The 24829-nt window shown below is 46.0% G+C and overlaps 1 protein-coding gene across 1 annotated transcript in view; it reads left to right on the top strand.

Annotated features, from left to right (window-relative positions):
- Positions 1-24829, top strand: part of LOC138672790 (uncharacterized) — a 67277-nt gene that overhangs the window by 19648 nt on the left and 22800 nt on the right. Inside the window, exons 3-4 of the mRNA XM_069761161.1 lie at positions 10075-10104; positions 23910-24206. Coding sequence (XP_069617262.1) covers positions 10075-10104; positions 23910-24206 — 327 coding nt within the window. The remainder of the gene's footprint in view (positions 1-10074; positions 10105-23909; positions 24207-24829) is intronic.

Raw genomic sequence — 24829 nt, forward strand, 5'->3', positions numbered from 1 at the left:
TATTACCCCCATGTTGTCCAGCAATCTGCCCCAGTGTGTCCAGCATATTACCCCCAGTGTGTCCAGCAATCTGCCCCAGTATGTCCAGCATATTACCCCCAGTGTGTCCAGCAATCTGCCCTCAGTGTGTCCAGCAATCTGCCCCAGTGTCCAGCCTTTCCCCAGTGTGTCCAGCAGTCTGCCCCAGTGTGTCCAGCATATTACCCCCAGTGTCCAGCATTGCCCCAGTGTGTCCAGTATATTACCCCCAGTGTGTCCAGCAATCTGCCCCAGTGTCCAGCATTGCCCCAGTGTGTCCAGAAGTCTGCCCCAGGGTCTCCAGCATTGCCTCAATGTGTCCAGAAATCTGCCCCAGGGTCTCCAGTATTGCCCCAGTGTGTCCAGCAATCTGCCCCAGGGTCTCCAGTATTGCCCCAGTGTGTCCAGCATTCTGCCCCATAGTCTCCTGTACTGCCCCAGTGTGTCCAGCATTCTGCCCAATGGTCTCCAGTATTGCCCCAGTGTGTCCAGCAATCTGCCCCATGGTCTCCTGTATTGCCCCAGTGTGTCCAGCATTCTGCCCCATAGTCTCCAGTATTGCCCCGGTGTGTCCAGCAATCTGCCCCATGGTCTCCAGTATTGCCCCAGTATGTCCAGAAGTCTGCCCCAGGGTCTCCAGCATTGCCTCAATGTGTCCTGAGATCTGCCCCATGGTCTCCAGTATTCAGAGTGTCCAGCATTCTGCCCCATAGTCTCCTGTACTGCCCCAGTGTGTCCAGCATTCTGCCCCATGGTCTCCAGTATTGCCCCAGTGTGTCCAGCATTCTGCCCCATGGTCTCCAGTATTGCCCCAGTGTGTCCAGCATTCTGCCCCATGGTCTCCAGTATTGCCCCAGTGTGTCCAGCATTCTGCCCCATGGTCTCCAGTATTGCCCCAGTGTGTCCAGCAATCTGCCCCATAGTCTCCTGTATTGCCCCAGTGTGTCCAGCAATCTGCCCCATGGTCTCCTGTATTGCCCCAGTGTGTCCAGCAATCTGCCCCATGGTCTCCTGTATTGCCCCAGTGTGTCCAGCAATCTGCCCCATAGTCTCCTGTATTGCCCCAGTGTGTCCAGCAATCTGCCCCATGGTCTCCTGTATTGCCCCAGTGTGTCCAGCATTCTGCCCCATGGTCTCCAGCATTGCCCCAGCCCCAGACAGTCAGAAATAAAGAAAAAAAAAAAAAAGTAAAATCCTCACCTCTCCCGTTCCCAGCGCAGGTCCGGTGCAGTCAGCGTCTCTCCGGCTCTGCGACGCTCAGGACAGAGAGGCAGAGCGGCGCGCACAGTAGTGACGTCATCGCGCCCTCTGCTCTGAGACGTCGCAGAGTCAGAGGACGCTGAAGCCGCAGGAACCAGGAGAGGTGAGTATTAGAGCGGGGGGCGGGGGCGGGGGCGGGACCCGGGGGTGGGGGGAGCTGGCCCTGGTCGTGGCGGCGGACGGCGCCGCCCGAAGATTTAAAGGGGCGTCTTTTTTTTTTTTTTTTTATCTTCTTCTCCTGCAGCGCCGGCCGCCCCCAGCATTGTGCCGCCCGGGGCGGACCGCCCCCCCCGCACCCCTCTTCCTACGCCACTGTGGTTTACATACAGTAAACCATGTCTTCTCTCCATTTTTTTTGCAGATTCCACACTACTAATGTCAGTAGTGTGTATCTGCAAAATTTGGCCGTTCTAGCTCTTAAAATAAAGGGTTAAATGGCGGAAAAAAATTGGCGTGGGCTCCCGCGCAATTTTCTCCGCCAGAGTAGTAAAGCCAGTGACTGAGGGCAGATATTAATAGCCTGGAGAGGGTCCACGGTTATTGGCCCCCCCCTGGCTAAAAATATCTGCCCCCAGCCACCCCAGAAAAGGCACATCTGGAAGATGCGCCTATTCTGGCACTTGGCCACTCTCTTCCCATTCCCGTGTAGCGGTGGGATATGGGGTAATGAAGGGTTAATGCCACCTTGCTATTGTAAGGTGACATTAAGCCTAATTAATAATGGAGAGGCGTCAATTATGACACCTATCCATTATTAATCCAATACTAGTAAAGGGTTAAATAAAACACAAACACATTTTTTAAAATTATTTTAATGAAATAAAAACAATGGTTGTTGCAGTATTTTATTCAACGCCCAATCCAGTCACTGAAGACCCTCGTTCTGTGAGTAAAAAAACATAATAAACCAACAATATACTTACCCTCCGCAGATCTGTAACGTCCAACGATGTAAATCCTTCTGAAGGGGTTAAAACATTTTGCAGCAAGGAGCTGTGCTAATGCAGGCTGCTCCTCGCTGCAAAACCCCAGGGAATGAGGCTAAAAATAGATCAATGATCTATATTTAGCTTCATTTGCGGTGAGGCGCCCTCTGCTGGCTGTTCATAGATCGTGGGAAATTACCTAGAAAGCCAGGGAGCTTTCTCGGAAGCTCTAGGAAAGCTCTAGGAAGAGAGTGGCCAAGTGCCAGAATAGGCGCATCTTTCAGATGTGCCTTTTCTGGGGTGGCTGGGGGCAGATATTTTTAGCCAGGGGGGGGCCAATAACCGTGGACCCTCTCCAGGCTATTAATATCTGCCCTCAGTCACTGGCTTTACTACTCTGGCGGAGAAAATTGCGCGGGAGCCCACACCAATTTTTTCCGCCATTTAACCCTTTATTTTAAGAGCTAGAACGGCCAAATTTTGCAGATACACACTAGTGACATTAGTAGTGTGGAATCTGCAAAAAAAATGGAGAGAAGACATGGTTTACTGTATGTAAACCATGTCTCAAATCATGTCGGGTTTTAGGAAGGAGAAGGAAAAAGCCGGTAATTGAATTACCGGCTTTCAAGCTGTCTAGCGCTGGAATAAATATTAATATATATACATATATGTGTCTCACTGACATATATATATATATATACCTATTCTATGTGTACACATTTATTCTACCTATTCTACTGTAAGCTGTCAGTGTGATTTTACTGTACACCGCACTGAATTACCGGCTTTTCTCTCTAACAGCGCTGCGTATTTCTCGCAAGTCACACTGCTTGTCCGTGTGTAATCCGTATTTTTCACGCTTCCATAGACTTTCATTGGCGTATTTCTTGCGCAGTACGGTGACAAACGCAGCATGCTGCGATTTTGTACGGCCGTAGAAAGCCGTATAATACTGATCAGTAAAATACGGCAAATAGGAGCAGGGGCATAGAGAATAATTGTGCCGTATTTTTTGCGAGTTTTACGGACGTAGATTCTGCGCTCTTACGTCCGTAAAACTCGCATGTGTGACGGCGGCCTTATACATGCTGATTAATTAAGGGCAGTGCAGCTCTGGGTGGGCCCCCTGAGGCCCAGGTTAACCGTCCACTCTGCACACTGGTAGCTGCGCTACTGTATACTGTGGCTCCAGACATCAGACGTGGCTCCAGACACCAGTACAGGATTATATGTCATGCTATATATTACACTATGTGCACACACATCAGATCTTATATCACATACTATCATGTATATAAGATCAGATGTCTGTGCTCACAGTATAAGACATATGAGTGACATATTCTCCTGTACACTGTGTGTTCTATGTGCACTGTGTATTGTATACTAAGATATATGCACTGACTGATCGCTCCTGGAGCGGCTACAGGACATACATGATATAATATATGGTGGCTCTATATATATATGCAGTGTATGATGTCCTGCAGCCGGGCTCAGGAGTGATCAGCCTATGATCCTGTATACAGCTGTCTGCTGTGAGTTATTGCTGCAGCTTGTTCGGGTGATGCTGGAGCTGATGACCCCACTCACAGAGCGACCCGACCTGTGTCAAGCTTCAGGGTATGTGCACACGTTGCGGATTCTCTGCGGATCCGCAGCATTTTTGGCGGTGCAGAAACGCTGCAGATCCGCAATTAATTTACATACAATGTAAATCAATGAGAAAAAAAAATCTGTGCACACGTTGCGGAAAATCCGGTGCTGAAACGCTGCGGATTAAAAGAAGTAGCATGTCACTTCTTTTTTGTGGATCTGCAGCGTTTTTGTACCCATTCCATTATAGAAATCCGCATGGGTAAAAAACGCTGAAAAGCAGCAGAAAAAATGCAGAAAAAACGCACAAAAAACGCTGCGGATCCGCACAAAAAACACGACAAATCCGCAGCTGCGTTTTCTGCCAGAAGAGACAGAATCCGCACCAGAAATTCTTAAGGCTAATCCGCAATGTGTGCACATAGCCTCAATCTGGGCATCAAATCTCACCTGCCTCAGCAGGACTGCAGATACCGCAAGGCAAGATCTGACCTGGCCAGAGACCTCCTGCCCCGGCCCCCCTGCTCTGCTGACCTCATCACAGAAGCTCCTCTTAGCCGGGCCGGCTCATAGGTGACGTCCACCCTTACTTTCATGTGTTTCTGCAATGCTGGGATGGCCAGGCCAGCACTTGTACAACTCGATGGTACAGTACAGTGCCGGGAGGCCTACAACTTCTGCATGGGAACCTGCACTGCGCCCCCTGCTTGTGTACAGGATCATACTGCAGAATTGAAATCAGCAGGGCCAAGTGGCGGCACAGAACAGCACAGTTCGCCCCCCTTGTCCTGCTGGTTTCATCAGTGCAGCGTGATTGTGTGTGCAGGCAAGCTAATGCTGCGCCTGCCCGACATGCACGCTGAAGAGGGAGTGAAGGTGATCGAGCGGCCCATTAGATGGACCATTTGCCAGAAATGCCCGATGGCCAGTCCGGCCCTGCCTGAGGGGGATATTTTCTGGACATTGTACAGTATCTTTGCTTTTCGGTAACTGTACTGCCAAGCTTAGACTGGTAACTCTGCATACGCTATATGAGCTCATGGTCTGAAAACTACTGCCTTATTGATTATCTATCTTTCAGATAGATATGAGATCGTGGGTGTATAACACCCAACAGCCCCACCAATCAGCAATTTTGAGCCTTACTTTTCATGGTGTTTTATTGTTTCTTTTTAAGGCTGCACTGACCACTAAACTAGACACTGCCTGTCTGAACTGCAGATTAACAGCAAAAAAAGTCCTAATACAATGATTTAGTAAAACAATTACCGGTATATTTGAAGGTCTTGTACACATTTTTTGTGAAAATGGAAGTATGGTTAAAGTGTTTGTTAAGTGTCGGGATCCTCCAGCTGCACAGGATAGATTCCAAGCCTTATCTGCCTCTGCAGTCTCCCATTTGGACTCAGCCTCTGCAGGTTCTGCTCGGCATAGACATCGGACCCAGCGTCTTGCTCAGGCTCACAGTGTTCGTTTGAGTGCTGCTGGCTCTCCCGCCAAGTCTAAGACCTAATACCATGGGCAGCGTCTCTACATGGGCGTGTTTACCCTTTGTCTCTCCCGGAAACTGAGGCTATGTCTAAGTACATCAGGGAGAATTTGGCAAGGGGCTTTATTAGGAAATCTGTGTCTCCAGCTGGGACAGGGTTCTTATTCATCGAGAAGAGAATGGAGAATTACGCCCTTGTATAGACTATAGGGGTTTGAATGCCATCACAATCAAGAATAAGTATCCTTTGCCGTTAATCTCTGAGCTCTTTGACAGAATGCGGGGAGCTAGGATATTTTCCATGTTAGACTTGCGAGGGGCTTATAAACTAATTCGTATACATGAAGGAGATGAATGGAAGACTGCTTTTAATAATCTGGGTGGTCATTGTGAGTACTTAGTAATGCCATTCGGTCTCTGTAATGCTCCCGCAGTCTTTCAGGATTTCATGAATGAAATTTTTCAGGAGATGTTATCCACATCTGTGGTGGTATAGCTATATGACATTTTAATCTATTTTCCAGATATCAACTCTCATCAGAGAAATGTATGTAGGGTCTTTGGCTGCTACCCGCAAATTCCCTTTATGCCAAACTTGAGACGTGTATATTTGAGCAGGAGTCCCTACCATTCCTGGGGTATATCATTTCTGCCAAGGGCCTAACTATGGATCCTGCCAAGCTGGAGTTGGTATTGCACTGGCAGGAGCCCCATTCTCTTAAAGCATGGCAGCACTTTATGGGATTCATTAACTAATACCGCCAGTTCATTCCCCACTTCTAGATTCTGGCGGCTCCCTTGGAAGCCCACACCAAGAAGGGAGCTAATCCTAAGCAGTGGTCTGAGGATGTTTCCAAGGCCTTTACCTCCCTGAAGACCCATATCGTTCAGGCACCAGTTCTGAATTGTCATGATGTTGATAAACCTTTTATCTTGGATGTGTATGCCTCCTCTGTTCGGGCTGGAGCAATCATATTTCAAAAGGATGCTCAAAGATGGAAACATTTATGTTTCTTTTTCCCCAAGACCTTTTCTCCAGCAGTCCCTATTCTTGCCCTGTCGCATTCGGTAGTCTCATCTGAGGATGGTGAGTCATTGGACGTGGTATATCTCGATTTTTCCAAAGCGTTTGATACCATGCCGCACAAGAGGTTGGTACACAAAATGAGAATGCTTGGTCTGGGGGAAAATGTGTGTAAATGGGTTAGTAACTGGCTTAGTGATAGAAAGCAGAGGGTGGTTATAAATGGTATAGTCTCTAACTGGGTCGCTGTGACCAGTGGGGTACCGCAGGGGTCGGTATTGGGACCTGTTCTCTTCAACATATTCATTAATGATCTGGTAGAAGGTTCTGTAGAAGGACGTATATCTGGGGATTTATTATGATGGAATATAGGCTGAACTGGATGGACAAATGTCTTTTTTCGGCCTTACTAACTATGTTACTATGTTAGTATGTTACTATGTTACTATGTTTACACAGTAAAATATCGATATTTGCAGATGATACAAAACTATGTAAAGCAGTTCATACAAGAGAAGATAGTATTCTGCTACAGATGGATCTGGATAAGTTGGAAACTTGGGCTGAAAGGTGGCAGATGAGGTTTAACAATGATAAATGTAAGGTTATACACATGGGAAGAAGGAATCAATATCACCATTACACACTGAACGGGAAACCACTGGGTAAATCTGACAGGGAGAAGGACTTGGGGATCCTAGTTAATGATAAACTTACCTGGAGCAGCCAGTGGCAGGCAGCAGCTGCCAAGGCAAACAGGATCATGGGGTGCATTAAGAGAGGTCTGGATACACATGATGAGAGCATTATACTGCCTCTGTACAAATCCCTAGTTAGACCGCACATGGAGTACTGTGTCCAGTTTTGGGCACCGGTGCTCAGGAAGGATATAATGGAACTAGAGAGAGTACAAATGAGGGCAACAAAATTAATAAAGGGGATGGGAGCACTACAATACCCAGATAGATTAGTGAAATTAGGATTATTTAGTCTAGAAAAAAGACCACTGAGGGGCAATCTAATAACCATGTATAAGTATATAAGGGGCGATACAAATATCTCGCTGAGGATCTGTTTATACCAAGGAAGGTGACGGGCACAAGGGGGCATTCTTTGCGTCTGGAGGAGAGAAGGTTTTTCCACCAACATAGAAGAGGATTCTTTACTGTTAGGGCGGTGAGAATCTGGAATTGCTTGCCTGAGGAGGTGGTGATGGCGAACTCAGTCGAGGGGTTCAAGAGAGGCCTGGATGTCTTCCTGGAGCAGAACAATATTGTAACATACAATTATTAGGTTCTGTAGAAGGACGTAGATCTGGGGATTTATTATGATGGAATATTGGCTGAACTGGATGGACAAATGTCTTTTTTCGGCCTTACTAACTATGTTACTATGTTACTATGTTACTATGGGGACGAGCCATGACTGATTGTCCCTTTGGAAAGTCTTCAAACGGTGGCCCTGAAGGCCTTAGAGCAGGTGCCTCCAGGCAAGTCTTTTGTGCCACCTAATTTGCAGGCCACACCTCCAAATTGGGTGGTCATTTTGGCATTAAAAGAACCACTGAGCTCCTAGGGAGGTCTTATTGGTGGCTTCAGATGGTGCAAGATATCAGAAATTATGTCCAAGCCTGTATATCATGTACCAGGAATCGGTCTTCCAAGCAGAGACTCGCAAGTCTGCTCTATCCTTTGCCGGTGGTCGGGATGGACTTTATTGTGGGTTTGCCTACGTCTCGTAACAATCAGGTCATTTGGGTTGTTACTGACCATTTTTCCAAGATGGTGCACTTGGTTCCCCTGCCCCGTATACCTTCTGGTCCCCAGTTCGCGTCTCGTTTTTGGAGGGAGCTTTGTCGCCTATTCAGTGTAGAGCTCAATTTGTCATCTGCATATCATCTTGAGACGAATCGGCTGGTGGAGAGGACCAATCAGTCATTGGTCACCTGTTTGAGGCATTTTATGTCTGTCAGGCATGACAACTGGTCTTCCTTGTTGCCTTGGGTGGAGTTTGCCTTAAATAATGCCGGTGCTGATTCCACAGGGCAGACTCCTTTTCTCTTAAATTATAGTCAGCATCTGCTTGTGCCTGTGCCTATTCCCGTCTCATCTTCTGACTCGAGGGTGGTGGACTGGGCAGTGGAGGCCCGTGATATCTGGGATCGCATGAAGGATGCAATTAGGTTGTCTAAGGAGAGAATTAGGGCTACTGCTGATGTGCATCATTGTCCAGCTCCAGTCTTGCCCTGGGAGATTTAGTGTGGCTGTCTGCTCATAATATAAAGCTGCGTGTGGAGTCTACTAAATTTTCTTCTCGCTATTTAGGTCTCTTCAAGGTACTTGAGCAGGTGAATCCTGTGGTATTACACCTCAGTCTGCCACCTCACTTAAGCATCACTGATACTTTCCATGTGCATTTGACTTGGTTTTCTGGTACTTCAGTTGGTGGTTCAGATACATTTTCAGACAATTTTGAAATCAATGCAATTGTCAGGTCCAAGGTGGTGCATGGCAAAAAATTTATTGGGCTAACTGGAAGGGTCATGGACTCAAGGATAAGACCTGGGAGCCTATTGAGCACATTCGTGAACCCCCAGCTTATTGCGGTTTGTGAGCGTGGCATGAGTCGCCGGAAGGGACGCCAGCAGGGGGTAATGTTAGGCATCGGGATCCTCTGGGTGCAGGGGATAGATCCCAAGCCTTATCTGCCTCTGTGGTCTCCCAATCGGACTCGGCCGCTGCGGGTTCTGCTCAGCATCTTGCTGAGGCTCACAGTGTTCATTTGGTTACTGATGGCTCTTCTGTCAAGTCTATGACAATTAGTGATAGGCAGCTGAATCCTGACGCTCTGAAGGCTAAGTCCAGAAATCACCTAACTGAGCATGTCTGTGATGTGGCATCTTCCTATTCGTGGTCAGACATCTCCTGCTCTGGTGATGTGGCAGCTCCGGATTGGCCTGCGGGCAATGTCTCAGCCACATGGGCATGAGTGTTGGGGTAGAGCCTTTTGTATAAAAGATCCCCAATGGCTCCTGTGGGTGCGCTAGTATCATTTGTGTGTGGCTATGAGAGTAGACCATTCAACTCTGTCTGCAATTGTCGTATGCCTGTCTAAGCTTTGGGACTGTACATGTGGGCAGGCAGCTGGCATCAGTGGGGGCAATCAGCCACTTGGCTTAGCATCTGGTTCCTACATGTGTGCGGTTAGCACAGTAGAGTTCCAGACGAAGCACAACCTAGTTAAGGTATTGAGCTCAGACCATCTGCTTAGTTTCTGTGTGAGAGTGACACAGCTCAGTTGCAGAGCATCTCTTTTGCTTCTGTGTGAGAGTGACACAGCTCAGTTGCAGAGCATCTCTTTCGTTTCTGTGTGCGAGTGACACAGCTCAGTTGCAGAGCATCTCTTTAGTTTCTGTGTGCGAGTGACACAGCTCAGTTGCAGAGCATCTGTTTAGTTTCTGTGTGTATGGGTAATCGCTTACCATGTCTTCCTTCATTAATCGCTGGCAGCAGTTTTTCATCTCTGCATGGTGGACCCCAGTTTGCAATTGTGTTTTATTATTTATTTTATTTAGCACAATCCGCCAACCCAAACAGTGTTTACTGCCTCCTTTGAATTAATTTGACTTTCCCTAAAGCAACACTATGTGGCTATAGAATAAAGTAAATGGGTTTGAGAAGTAGCTTTGTATTTGTTATTACATTTATTGCTATTCTTTTTATTATGTCTTATAACAAAAAATTTTTCTTTTTGTTCAGTTCAGCTCTGCAATTGCAATATTTCTTCCGGTAAGTATTGTTCTCAGTTATTTTTTGTCTAGCCCACTAGTTAGAAACATGTCAAGAAAACACATAACTGATGTCAAAAGCTCTATAATAAAATACAATGATGTTTTACTTAATAATAGCCATAGTCATAAACTATTATATGATGAAGAAGTACTGGCAAACGTGGAACATATTCCCAGAATAATGTATACAGTCTATAATTTTGATTAATGAACAGTCTATAATTTTAACTGTAGGTGAATTTTAACACTGAGAGATAGAATATCAAAAATAAAATCCCAACAATCATATTGTATAAATTAAATAAATTTATTTGCATTTTGCAGTGAGAAATTTGATTCCTCTGGCAAAAAAACAAGATACTTAATACTTGGTGGCAAAACCCTTGTTGGCAAGCACAGCAGTCAGATGATTTTTGTAGCTGATGGTGAGGTTTGCGCACATGTCAGGAGGAATTTTGGTCCATTCCTCTTTTCAGATCATCTCTAAATCATTAAGATTTTGAGGCTGTCGCTTTGCAACTTGGAGCTTCAACTCCCTCCTTAAGGTTTCTATGGAATAAGGTCTGGAGACTGGCTCGGCCACTCCATGACCTTAATGTGCTTCTTTTTGAGCCACTCCTTTGTTGCCTTGGCTGTATGTTTTGGGTCATTGTCTTGCTGGAAGACCCAGCAATGACCCATTTTTAATGTCCTGGCGGAGGGAGGGAGGTTATCACTCAGGATTTTACGGTACATGGTGTTAGGGTTGGCGGAACGCACCGAGTATAAATATATGTAATAATAGGTGTGTTCGCAACCCGGGGTCCACCATGCTGGAGAGGAACCTGCTGCTAGCAATTGGCGGCGGTATTAGCGAACTCTGTTACTTCACAGAATTGCTAGGATAGGGAAACGCTGTGCCCTGTTAACCTCACAGAAGAACACAGCTACCAAACAGAGCAAAACTGTGGTCATGCAGTCAGCATAGCACACAAACAACTCCTCACCTGAGGTGCCGGTATTATAGGGGCTTATTTCAGCCAACCCTGACCTCGAGCAAACATGACCTCACAGTAGCAAGGCTCAAAACATAGGTTGATGCTAGCGCATGGTCGCGCGGCTATGCAAACCTTTTATAGCTGTAGCAGACACGGACCTTCCTAGTGGTCCAATAGGAGCTGCTACAGGACCTGAGCATGTGACCCCAGACCTCCAATGGGAGGTCGTTTCTTGGGCATGCTCAGTATGGGAAAAGCGGGACTTAGTCCCAGAAAGACCTGCTCGCTGCTGAACTTTGCTGGGTACAATGACAGAGCCTGGAAGGGCAGTATTAACCAGTCATCCAGTATCAGCCTGAGCCAGATGCCGGGACCGACGTCTCCGCTGAACAGGCTCCACTGCAGCTGGAGGAGAATGGGAGACCGCAGCAGACATGGTTCGAGATTCCCCCTGTGCAGCGCCTTGAACTCGACACCTAACACATGGCTCCATCCATTCTCCCATTGATGCGGTGAAGTAGTCCTGTGCCCTTAGCAGAGAAACACCCCCAAAATATAATATTTCCACCTCCATGCTTAACAGTGGGGACGGTGTTCTTTGGGTCATAGGCAGCATTTCCCTTCCTCCAAACATGGCGAGTTGAGTTAATGCCAAAGACTTCAATTTTTGTCTCACTGACCACAGCACCTTCTCCCAATCACTCACAGAATCATCTAGGTGTTCATTGGCAAACTTCAGATGTGCCTGCATATGTGCCTTCTTGAGCAAGGGGACCTTTCAGGCACTGCAGGATTTTAAGCCTTTACAGTGTAATGTGTTACCAATGGTTTTCTTGGTGACTGTGGTCCCAGCTGCCTTGAGATCATTAACAGGTTCCCCCCGTATAGGTTTAGTCTGATCTCTCACCTTCCTCATGATCAAAAATTCCCTAAGCGGTGAGATTTTGCATGGTGCCCAAGATCGATGTCAATTGACAGTCATTTTGTATTTCTTCCATTTTCTTACTATTTCACCAACAGGTCTTACTTATGTTTTTGTAGCCCATTAAAGCTTTGTGCAGGTCTATGATCTTGTCCCTGACATCCTTATAAAGCTCTTTGGTCTTGCCCATGTTGTAAAGGTTAGAGCTTGACTGATTAATTGAGTCTGTGGACAGGAGTCTTTTATAAAGGTGACTATGTAAGACAGCTGTCTTTAATGCAGGTAATGAGTTGATTAGGAGCATCTAACTAGTCTGTCGGATCCAGAACTCTTAATGGTTGGTAGGGGATCAAAGACTTATTTCTCACTTCAAAATGCAAATAAATTTATATCATTTATACAATGTGATTTTCTGGATTTTATTTTTGATATTCTATCTCTCAGTGTTAAAATTATCCTACCCTTAAATTTATAGACTATTATTGTCTTTGTCAGCAGTCAAACTTAAAACATCTGCAAGGGGTCAAATACTTAAAATCAACAGGGTATCTATTCTATCTAATGTAACCTGTCATGCTGTGATTTTACTAATCATGACACATGAATTGCCGGCTTTTCTTCTATTTATCTATGTAACATAAATACATATATACATGTGTGTGTCACTGACATTTATATATACAGGGTGGGCCATTTTTATGGATACACCTAAATAAAATGGGAATTTTTGGTGATATCAACTTCCTGTTTGTGGCATATTAGTATATAGGAGGGGGAAAACTTTTCAAGATGGGTGGTGACCATGGCGGTCGTTTTGAAGTTGACCATTTTGGATCCAACTTCATATTTTTCAATGGGAAGGGGGTGATGTGACACATCAAAAATATTGAGAATTTCACAAAAAAAACAATATTGTGCTTGGTTTTAACATAACTTTATTCTTTCATGAGTTATTTACAAGTTTATGACCACTTATAAAATGTGTTCAAAGTGCTGCCCATTGTGTTAGATTGTCAAGGCAACCCTCTTCTCCCACTCTTGACGCACTGTTAGCAGCACCGCAGAAGAAATGCTAGCACAGGCTTCCAGTATCTGTTGTTTCAGATGCTACACATCTCGTATCTTCACAGCATAGACAATTGCCTTCAGATGACCCCAAAGATAAAAGTCTAAGGGCTCAGATCAGGAGACCTTGCTGGCCATTCAACTGGCCCACGACGACCAATCCACTTTCCAGGAAACTGTTCATGTAGAATGCTCGAACCTGACACCCAAGATGGTGCACCACCACATTATGGGTGTCAGGTCAATTATTCATGAGAAGAATAGTTAATATGGTGTTATATAAAATTCAATTATAAAAAGCAAAGTGCTTATATTAAGAAAATCTCATGATTGAAGTAACAAAATAAACATAAATAAAAGGTTTATATATATAAAAAGCTGTTTATATAAGAATCATGAATAATTAATTAAACATAGTTCATTTGTAAAGAGCAAAGTGCTCAGAATGATAACATCTCATGATTAAAGTGAAATAATAAACATAATTATAAATGCATAATGACCGACCACAGATACCATCCAGTGTGACACACCTCTGCCCCCACACACACCACTCCAATGCGCGTTTTGCTTCCGCTTTGTCAGGGAGCCCTGATACCACATACAGCAGCTCAACCTGCTTTCATGTTCAGCCACACTCTGGTGGCATAAATATCAGTTTCATAGACTACTATTGTCAGAAACATATAAGACCTGATGGTCTCGGAGACCTACTGCTACAAGCAACACGCATGAAGGATAACCATCCAGGACTCTACACATTTAGAAAAATTAGTGGCAGACACCAAGAAATTGCCATCAATTTCACCACATTGGAAATAGTATAATAGGGACCGACTCCTCTTCCACTACAGCTAACCCAGCAGATGTAGACTGTAACGGGCAAGGTGGTGGAACCACTGTGCCGTATCCCTCGAAAAACCTGGAGGGGCACAACTAGGTGGCCTACCAAATCCCAACTCGGATAAGCAGCAGCAGGTGAAAACTGCAACCCAAGGAGGGGGACAAGGAGGTGGTATCAGGTGCTACTCCAGGGATGACCTACAAAGGGTGGCAGCTGACCCCCAACAGCGGGTAGGATGCTTTGGTCCAAAAAAGAGATGAAGAATGCAGGCAGGTACTAGTACAGATGGGGCCGGCTGAGGAACAGAAAAGCAGTGTCAGGTGCCAGCTGGACTGGGTGTTAGACAAATGGGCACTGGCAGGTGTGATCTGGACCGGCTGAGCTCAAACAGGTACAAGCAGACGGGTAAAGGTTAAACAACCAGAAGGGCTGAACTGGGGAACCTGATAACTAGCAAGCATGCAAGGCAAACTAACAACATAGCTCAGGCACTTCCATATTGTAGGTGAAATCTTAATTAGAAAGTGTTCCCCAGCTATAGGCTGGGAATAACTTAGGTTGACATGGGTAGTGTGCATGCCCTATGCATAGTGCCCGTGCCTACAACTGAACTTTGGGGGACACCAACACATAGGGGGCGAGATCCATTCATGATGAGACTCAGATACTTGAAGCGCCCTTGGACTGTACTGTGCTGTCAAGGCAGGAAGAGGAGGAGGGTGACTCTCAGGGCGAGAAGTGGGAGAACAGAGAGGATGACAATGAGGTAGTAGATAACACTTGGTGTAACCCAGAGACCTGTAGCTGAGTAGATCAGCAGGGGAGGAGGAGGAGGAGGAAGATGAGGAGGTTACATAGACACAGAGTTATGCAACCACGACAAGCAATGCATCCTGAGCCCCAACTCTGGCAGTGGACAGCAGCGTTCGCTGGTCTGCACAATTGCGTAGCTTGGGTCATTTTTTCAGACTGGCAAAAATCTAAAAAATCACATTCTCTTATCTGTCAACCTTTTTAAAAACAACATAGTAGAATTAAAAAAAGATGAAATAATGTGAGTACTACATGCATGAACTGGCACATGCGCGATCAACATGCTTTAATCTGGGAATCTCAATGTGCTAAAATGCAGACTAGTGTGCCTTGCCAACCACCATCCACCTCATTAAACACATCATCTGATTCTTCCTCCTACCTCACTGTAGCAAGTGTTGTCCCACAGGTGTCCGGCCGCAGAACCTCCACTTGTTTACCCCTTACAGATGGGGTGACTGAGAGCCTATCAGCTGATATGGAAGTGGAGATGGCTGCTGTTTTTGACTGATCTTACATAACAAGTACACCCCATCTTTCTTAGTCCACCATAACATCTCCGCTTGTATCTCTCTCGCAGTCCAGCAGCTTGTCATGTTCACCCTACTCCACCCTGTGTCAGCACAGCAGTGAGCCCTCATTGGGGTAGTTGTGCTCACGTAAAAAATTATTTCCGCCTAAATATGGCAAAGCTAACAGCTTGAACTTCACCATCTTCAACCAACTAATAATAAGAACCTTTATTTATATATCTCAAACATATTCTGCATAAGCTTTATAAGTCAGCATTTCATGTAAAACAGTCAAAAGTTACAAAGTTTAAGACAATCAAACAAAGCAAAAATAATGATGACCCTACTCTTCAGAGCTTACAATCTGCAATGAGATGAGGGTGACACAAAGTACAGGTGCTTATTTACAGTGGTGGTAAATTCAAGTGTACACCCAACCAGGAGTGTTCATATTTCCAAAAATTGTCAGTTGTCTTTGGATAGGACGTCACATTGTTGGTTCACTAGTGTTTTTACAAACATTAACACCTATTATTATTTATTAAGCTTTGCTTATATAGTGCTAGTTTATTCGGCAGCGCTTTACATACATTATCATCACTGTCACCAATGTGGCTCATAATCTAAATTCCCTATCAATATGTCTTTGGAGGGTGGGAGGAAACCCACGCAAAGATGGGGAGAAAATACAAACTTCTAGTAGATGTTGTGCTTGGTGAGGTTTGAACGCAGGACCCCAGCACTGCCAGGCTGCAGTGCTAACCACTGAGTCACCATACTGCTCACCTACCCCATATACACCTCAAACACCAAGTTTAATCCCCCTTCCACTACGATCTTGCTTTTTCCCAGTCATGTTAGTCACATGGTGTGCTAGGAGCACAGTATTAGCAACTAAAAATTAGATTTCTTACTCTGCACCACCAATGCACACAGCTGATGAATCACGTTAGTCACAGGATAAAGAATTGTTTCAGTGTGGATGAGGTCTGTATGACAAAGAAGATATGCTCCAAATAATTTCTAACTGAGCTCTCCCCTAGTGTATGATGTTAGTAACTGACAAAAATTGTTTGGGCCTGTGGATGAGGCCTGTATAACATTGACTAGATGCTACATACCATTTCAAAGTGAGATGTCCCCTACTGTATGATGTTAGTAACAGAAGAAATATCTTTGGCCTGTGGATGAGGCCTGTATAAAATAGAATAGATGCACCAAGTTGTTTCAAAGTGAGATATCCCCTATTATATGATGTTAGTAAAATCAGAAAGAATTGTTTAAGTGTAGATGAGGGCTGTATGACAAAAAAAGATATGCTCCAAACTATTTTAAAATTAGATCTCCCCTACTGAAAGATGTAAGTAACTGACAAAATATTTTTGGGCCTTTGGATGAGGCCTGAATAACATTGACTAGATGCTCCAAGCAATTTCAAAGTGAGATCTTCCCTTCTGTATCACGTTAGTAACATAAAAAAATATATTTTTAGTTTGGATGAGGCCTGATTGTCCATGGCATTGGACCGCTCTTTTTCCTACATAGTTGCTGCTGGGAAGGTGCACGTTTCCGGGAGAAATTTGGCCGATGTGTCATTAGGTGAACTGATCAGGAAAAGGGGCATGATGACGGCACGAATGGGAACGTACAATAGGATTAACAACATGGAGGCTATGGGAGGTATTAGAGCCAGGATCCAGCCTACAACAATTAGGCAGTGACCCAACATCATTTACCAGAGAGAGTTTGATGCTCATCAGAAGATAGAGAAGAGCATCTCAAACTAAGTATAAAAGAAGACCGTGAGAAATTGGTTGCCAAAGATGCACATGATCTAGAAGATAGGCTCAAAACAATTTTAAACTCAGATCTTGGCTGCTGTATCACGTTTGTAAAAAAACAAAATTATTTAATGTGCAACAGCTCTGCACACAGAACAATTTCAGCGGCACTAAATGACAAGGTTCGATATGGCGGGCTGTATCATGATTAGCAACAGAAGAAAAATATATTTTAACGTGCGTGAGATCTGCAGACAGCTTCATATCACTGAAACAAAATTACAATGTGGGATATGGCAGGCTGTATCACATTTACCAACAGAAAAAATTATAATTTTTTTAATGTGCGTGAGGTCTGCTTCATATCACCAGTACAAAACTGCAATGTGAAAAATGGCATGCTGTATCATGTTTAGCAACTGAACAAGATCTTTTTTAATGTGCGTGTGTTAGGTCTCGAGTTCCCGCTTCTGCACAGGGGGAATCTCGAGCCATCTCCACTGCGATCTCCCATTCTTATCCAGCCGCAGTGGAGTCTGCTCAGCAGGGACGTCGGTCCCAGCGTCTTGCTCGGTCTCACTCTGTACAGAGAGTTACTGCTGCTTCTTCAGCTTCTGCCATTAAAGCCAGTGCTGGTCAGCAGCGAGCGGACTTCTCTGGGACTAAGTCCTTGTCTGCACACACTGAGCATGCCCAGGGCAAGATCTCCCGTTGGAGATCGAGGGTCATGTGCTCAGGCTCTGCAGCACATTCCATTGGTCCTCTTGGCAGGTCTTGGAATGGCAAAGTTTCTGTGGCCACTTCCTGTGCTGCAACTATATAAACTGCGCATGACCACACGGCCATGCGCTAGTGTACAATTGTTAATGTGTGTATGTTGTGAGTGCAAGTCGTCCTTGGATATCCCTTCCCTATTGAATGCCTGTTCGCGGAAGGTGTATGGTTGCTATCTAGCGCCCGACTTATCCTACAGCACGAATCACACATTACAGCGTCCAGTTGCTGTGACCGCCAGTACGGCGCCGTGCACTTCCTCTGTGCTTTCCTTACCCAAGCCTGGGTGGTTAGTGGCGTTCGTCAGTGCGGCACCGCATGCACTCTTGTGCCTTAAAATTGCTATTCAGTTTCCTTACACACCCAGTTGCGGTGTTGTGCCAGCAAGGGTCTAATCGGACTTCAATCCTAGTTGGGGTTGAGTTCGCTGACTACTTGCTCGCGCTCTATGTGCGGTACCGCGGTCCTGTGACGCAACAGGATCGCTTCCTTCACGCTGGGTGAAGTTTAACCCACGTGTGTATACTTATGAGGGCAATTTTATGTCTTCTGCCTTCGCCCAACGTCATGCAATACCCTTGGTTATGCTAGCTCAACCAGTAACGGTACGAGTGGTGAATGGGTCGACACTGCCCTCACAGATAACACACCAGACCTTCCCTTTTACTCTGTCCATGTCGCCATCTCATCAGGAGATTATATCTCTGCTCGTCATTCCTGAGGGAATTGATGAGGTCCTGTTGGGAATACCTTGGCTACGGTACCACTCTCCTCATATCGAGTGGTCCTCTGGCAGAATCCTGGGATGGGGCAAATCTTGTGGGGGTAGGTGTCAGAGGGAGTGCGTTCAGGTTGCTACTACAGAGGTACCCGCAGATCTTTCCTCTCTCCCCAAGCAGTATTGGTCTTATGCAGACGTGTTCTCCAAAAAGGCGGCAGAGATCCTTCCGCCCCATCGCCCCTATGACTGTCCTACTGATCTCTTGCCTGGTGCTGAGCCTCCCCGGGGTCGAGTCTATCCGCTATCTCTCCCGGAGACGGAGGCAATGTCACAGTACATCCAGGAGAATCTGGCAAGATGATTCATTAGGAAGTCAGTGTCACCTGCTGGGGCAGGGTTCTTCTTCGTGCAGAAGAAGAATGGGGAATTGCGTCCATGCATAGACTACAGGGGTCTTAATGCCATCACCGTTAAAAATAAGTATCCTTTGCCCTTGATATCTGAGCTCTTCGATAGGCTTCGGGGAGCAAGGGTATTTACTAAACTAGATCTGCGGGGTGCTTACAACCTGATTCGCATCCGTGAGGGGGACGAATGGAAGACGGCTTTTAACACCAGGGATGGGCACTATGAATATCTGGTGATGCCCTTCGGGCTCTGTAATGCCCCAGCCGTTTTCCAAGACTTTGTGAACGATATCTTCCGGGATATGCTTTCCACCTCGGTCGTAGTCTATCTGGATGATATTCTCATCTACTCTCCAGATATTGACTCCCACCAGAGAGATGTTTGCAAAGTCTTCGACCTCCTATGGGCAAACTCCCTCTATGCAAAGTTCGAGAAGTGTATGTTTGAGCAGGAGTCTTTACCTTTCCTGGGCTATATCATTTCCGCCCAGGGATTGGCTATGGATCCTGCCAAACTACAGGCTGTGATGGACTGGCAAGAACCCCATTCTCTTAAAGCGGTGCAGCGCTTTATGGGGTTCATTAATTATTACTGCCAGTTCATTCCACACTTCTCAACTTTGGTAGCTCCCTTGGTAGCCCTCACCAAGAAGGGAGCAAATCCCAAATTGTGGTCTGAAGAGGTCTCCAAGGCCTTCTCTTCTATTAAGTCTCATTTTGCTAGCGCTCCCATCCTACATCGTCCCGATGTGGATAAGCCGTTTATAATGGAGGTGGATGCCTCATCCGTTGGTGCAGGAGCAGTCCTCTTCCAAAAGGATGCTCAAGGTCGGAAGCATCCTTGCTTCTTCTACTCCAAGACCTTCACACCAGCGGAGAGGAATTATTCCATTGGGGACAGGGAGTTACTAGCGATGAAGTTGGCTTTCTCGGAGTGGAGACATCTCGTGGAGGGGGCTCGCTTTCCCTTTCAAGTCTTCACGGACCACAAAAATTTGTTATATTTGCAAACAGCCCAGCGGCTAAATTCTCGCCAGGCCAGATGGTCCTTGTTCTTCTCCCGGTTCCACTTCACCCTCCATTATCTCGCTGGGGAGAAGAACATTCGTGCTGACGCCCTCTCTCGCTCTGTTGTGTCATCTGAGGAGGAGGAAGGGGAGCCTCGGCTTATTGTCCCTTCTGAGAGCCTGAGAACCGTAGCTCCGGTTTCGCTAGAGTCTGTGCCTCCGGGCAAGACTTTTGTACCCATTAATTTGCGACCGGAGGTTCTCTCTTGGGCTCATTCGTCCAGGGTGGGTGGACACTTTGGGACAAAAAGGACATCTGAGCTGCTGGCGATTTCGTACTGGTGGCCACATATGGTTCGTGATATCAGAGATTACATTCAGGCATGTGTCTCCTGTGCCAAAAATAAATCTCCTCGACAACGACCAGCAGGGTTACTCTATCCCTTGCCGGTGGCAGACAGGCCCTGGGAGATGGTCGGGATGGACTTTGTGGTGGGTTTGCCCAAGTCTCGTGGCTGTACCATCATTTGGGTTGTCACCGATCATTTTTCTAAAATGGTGCATTTGGTCCCGCTTCCACGGTTACCTTCTGCACGGGCCTTGGCAGCGTTGTTCATAAAACACATCTTCCGCCTACACGGTATGCCGGACAAAATTGTCAGTGACCGGGGTCCACAGTTTGCGTCTCGGTTCTGGAGAGAGCTTTGTCGTATTCTCTGCATTGAGTTAAATCTCTCTTCCGCATATCATCCCGAGACGAACGGGTTGGTAGAGAGGGCCAACCAGACCTTGGTCACATATCTGCGACATTTTGTCTCAGCCAGGCAGGATGACTGGGCATCCTTGCTACCGTGGGCAGAGTTTGCACTTAACAATGCCGTAGCCGACTCCACCGGTCAGACTCCATTCCTCCTAAATTACGGCCAGCATCCGCGTGTTCCTGTGCCCATGCCTGTGTCTTCTGCTGACTCCAGGGTGGCAGACTGGGCTGTGGAGGCACGGGACATTTGGGACCGCACGCAGGATGCCATTCGGGCCTCCAAGGAGAGAATGAGGTCCTCCGCCGATGTTCATCGGTGCCCCGCTCCGACCTTTGCTCCTGGCGACTTGGTGTGGCTCTCCGCCCGTAACATCAGGCTGCGAGTTGAGTCCACTAAGTTTGCTCCTCGCTACTTGGGTCCCTTCAAGGTTCTCGAACGGGTTAATCCTGTGGTCTACCGTTTGGCTCTTCCTCCACGCTTGGGTATCACCGACACCTTTCATGTGTCCCTCTTGAAACCCGTATACATGTCCCGGTTTTCCGAGTCATCTGCCGGGACATCGGGTTCGTCTACGGACGATTACGAGGTGAACGCTATTTTGGGGTGCAAGGTGGTACGCGGCAAAAAGTTCTATCTGGTGGATTGGAAGGGTTATGGCCCAGAGGACAGGTCATGGGAGCCTGCTGAAAACATTCGGGCCCCACAGCTCATTGCTGCCTTCGAGCGTAGCGAGGCCCAAGGAGGGGGGGCCCTAGGAGGGGGGGGTAATGTTAGTTCTCGAGTTCCCGCTTCTGCACAGGGGGAATCTCGAGCCATCTCCGCTGCGGTCTCCCATTCTTATCCAGCCGCAGTGGAGTCTGCTCAGCAGGGACGTCGGTCCCAGCGTCTTGCTCGGTCTCTCTCTGTACAGAGAGTTACTGCTGCTTCTTCAACTTCTGCCATTAAAGCCAGTGCTGGTCAGCAGCGAGCGGACTTCTCTGGGACTAAGTCCTTGTCTGCACACACTGAGCATGCCCAGGGCAAGATCTCCCGTTGGAGATCGAGGGTCATGTGCTCAGGCTCTGCAGCACATTCCATTGGTCCTCTTGGCAGGTCTTGGAAGGGCAAAGTTTCTGTGGCCACTTCCTGTGCTGCAACTATATAAATTGCGCATGACCGCACGGCCATGCGCTAGTGTACAATTGTTAATGTGTGTATGTTGTGAGTGCAAGTCGTCCTTGGATACCCCTTCCCTATTGAATGCCTGTTCGCGGAAGGTGTATGGTTGCTATCTAGCGCCCGACTTATCCTACAGCACGAATCACACATTACAGCGTCCAGTTGCTGTGACCGCCAGTACGGCGCCGTGCACTTCCTCTGTGCTTTCCTTACCCATGCCTGGGTGGTTAGTGGCGTTCGTCAGTGCGGCACCGCATGCACTCTTGTGCCTTAAAATTGCTATTCAGTTTCCTTACACACCCAGTTGCGGTGTTGTGCCAGCAAGGGTCTAATCGGACTTCAATCCTAGTTGGGGTTGAGTTCGCTGACTACTTGCTCGCGCTCTATGTGCGGTACCGCGGTCCTGTGACGCAACAGGATCGCTTCCTTCACGCTGGGTGAAGTTTAACCCACGTGTGTATACTTATGAGTACCGCCATATAGTCCGTCATTACTTGGCAGCAGGTTCCGTCTCTGCACAGTGGACCCCGGGCTGCGAACGCACCATACTCTATCTGTCCTATTATTTGGTGCGTTCCGCTAGCCCTAACAGCGTGAGGTCTGCAGACAGCTTCATATGACCGCCACAAAATTACAATGTAGAATACGGCTGGCTGTATCACGTTGAGCAACAGAAAAAATATAATTTTTTAAATGTGCATGAGGTCTGCAGACAGATTAATATCACCGCGACTACATGCATACAGCAGGCTGTATCCCCTTTTGCAGCAGAAAAAAATTATAATTTTTTTAATGTGCATGAGGTCTGCTGACAGCTTCATATCACCACCACAAAATGACAACGTGGGATTCAGCGGGCTGTTTCACATATTGCAAGAGAAATTATTTTTAATGTGTGTAAGGTCTGCAGACAGCTTCATATCACCGCCACAAAATTAGAAACGTGGGATATCGCGGGCTGTATTACATTTTGCAACAGAAATGTTATTTTACTTTTTATTGTGCGTGAGGTCTGCAGATAGCTTCATGTCATTGCCACAAAATTAGAACGTAGGATATGGCGGGCTGTATCAGGTTTTGCAGGAGAAAAAAATAGCCATTGCATCTCGGCTTTGGGAAAATGGCCGCCGCGATCTCTAATGCGCACGCGCGGCATCCCGCGGCCATTTTCCTGAAGCCCCGTGCAGCAGAGCACTCCATCTGCGCACGCGCGGCCCCAGGAAGATGGCCGCCCCCACCGATGCAAGGGATTACAGCGCAGATCGCGCGCTGTGTCTTCACGTGGGCGCAGGGAATTCGGACCTTGGACATGCGCACACCACTACGCCACCAACGGAAAGCTGGGGAAGAAAAGAGCGCTGTGAACACGCCCACCTGACCAGACCAGCCTGATTGACAGGCGAAAACGGCGACTTTGGTAATGTATTTCTCAGCATACATGGGGAATCAGGGTACACTACATACACTATAGTAACGCACAGCGCAGGCCCTATTTAGCAGTATTTATAGCTCAATCTGAAAAAACGGGGTGACAGGATCCCTTTAAAGAAGCCTGTCACTTTAACTTTACTAAGGTTGCGCTTGAATGAAAAAAAAAAGCATAAAATTTAGTGTGATATAGAATTAGAAGACCTTATGGGTATTACGCAAATTTTTTAGGGCAATTGAAGACTTTGGAAAATATGTCATTCACAGTGAATTGAATTTCTGTGAAAACAATATTTTGGAAAAAGATAGGAAATATTAGGCGAAGGCAAATTTAAGTTTCAAAAGATTAACTTATCTCTAATTCCTATTAAAAGGGATACATGAATAGGGTATGCCATTAAAGGCCAGAGAAATGCAAATTTCCCCTCTGAAAATCTGAAATTTGAAATCCACCTCTAAGTCTCTCACGGCCCCTGGGATGCTAGCCTCCCTCCATTGACTTATATAGAACTTTCAAGCTTGTCCCCATTCTCAAGGATAATGTACCTATCAAACATTTATTGCATACTGTATATTGGATCTATGACTTAAATGTCCCATTAACCATGAATTTGCTACATTCCTTTTGTTTAGATTTTCTTCCATCACCTTCTCTCGTTGTGAGACCAACACAAACTATATATGACAAAGGACAGAAAATCACTCTGATTTGCTCCCCTCCAAATAACATTAATGCAGAAGGAATCCGCTATTTCAGGAATGTGACTACTATCATACATACTGATAGAAAAAAAGAAGCAATGACCCATTACACAATGATTATACAGAAGAAAAAAGATGATGGTGTTTATAATTGTGATTACTGGGTAAATACTGATGGAAAAAATAAACTATCGCTTGGTAGTAATGAAGTGAATATCATAATAACAGGTAACAGTCAATATTTATCCTTTATGCATTAGAAGCATTCTTATGTGACACTAAAATGAAGATGACTGAATTGGTTTTAGACTAGTGTCTCTATACACTTTGCTATGGCTTGATGTTTCTAAACCCAACTAAAAAATATATTTATATAATTATCAATAATGATATAGGTGGGCAATTTATATTTCTGAGGGGCCACATGAAATACCAAGACTGTTGTGGAGGGAGGAATCAGAAGGCTGAAATTCATCCTGCTCAAAATTAACCCCCTCCCACCATGGCCATTTTCCATTTTTTTGTTTTTGTTTTTTTTCCTTCTCTCCTTCCAAAAGCCATATCTTTTTTATTTTTTCATCCCCATAGCCATATTAGGGCTTGTTTTTGCTGCATTGTTTCTACTTTTGAATGACCCAATTCATTTTCTAATATCATGCACTGGAACATGGGGAAAAAATATCAAGTGTGTTGGAATTGCAAAAAAAAGTGCAATTTTACAATTGTTATTTGTTTTTTAATTCACCATGTTTACTATATGATAAATCTGTCCAGGCCACGATTCTCCAGGCCAGTACGAGTACACAGATACCAAACATGTATAGTTTTTTATATTTAAGTAGTGAAAAAAA

Source organism: Ranitomeya imitator, chromosome 1 (genome assembly GCF_032444005.1).
Source record: "Ranitomeya imitator isolate aRanImi1 chromosome 1, aRanImi1.pri, whole genome shotgun sequence".
NCBI classification, from domain to species: Eukaryota; Metazoa; Chordata; class Amphibia; order Anura; family Dendrobatidae; genus Ranitomeya; species Ranitomeya imitator.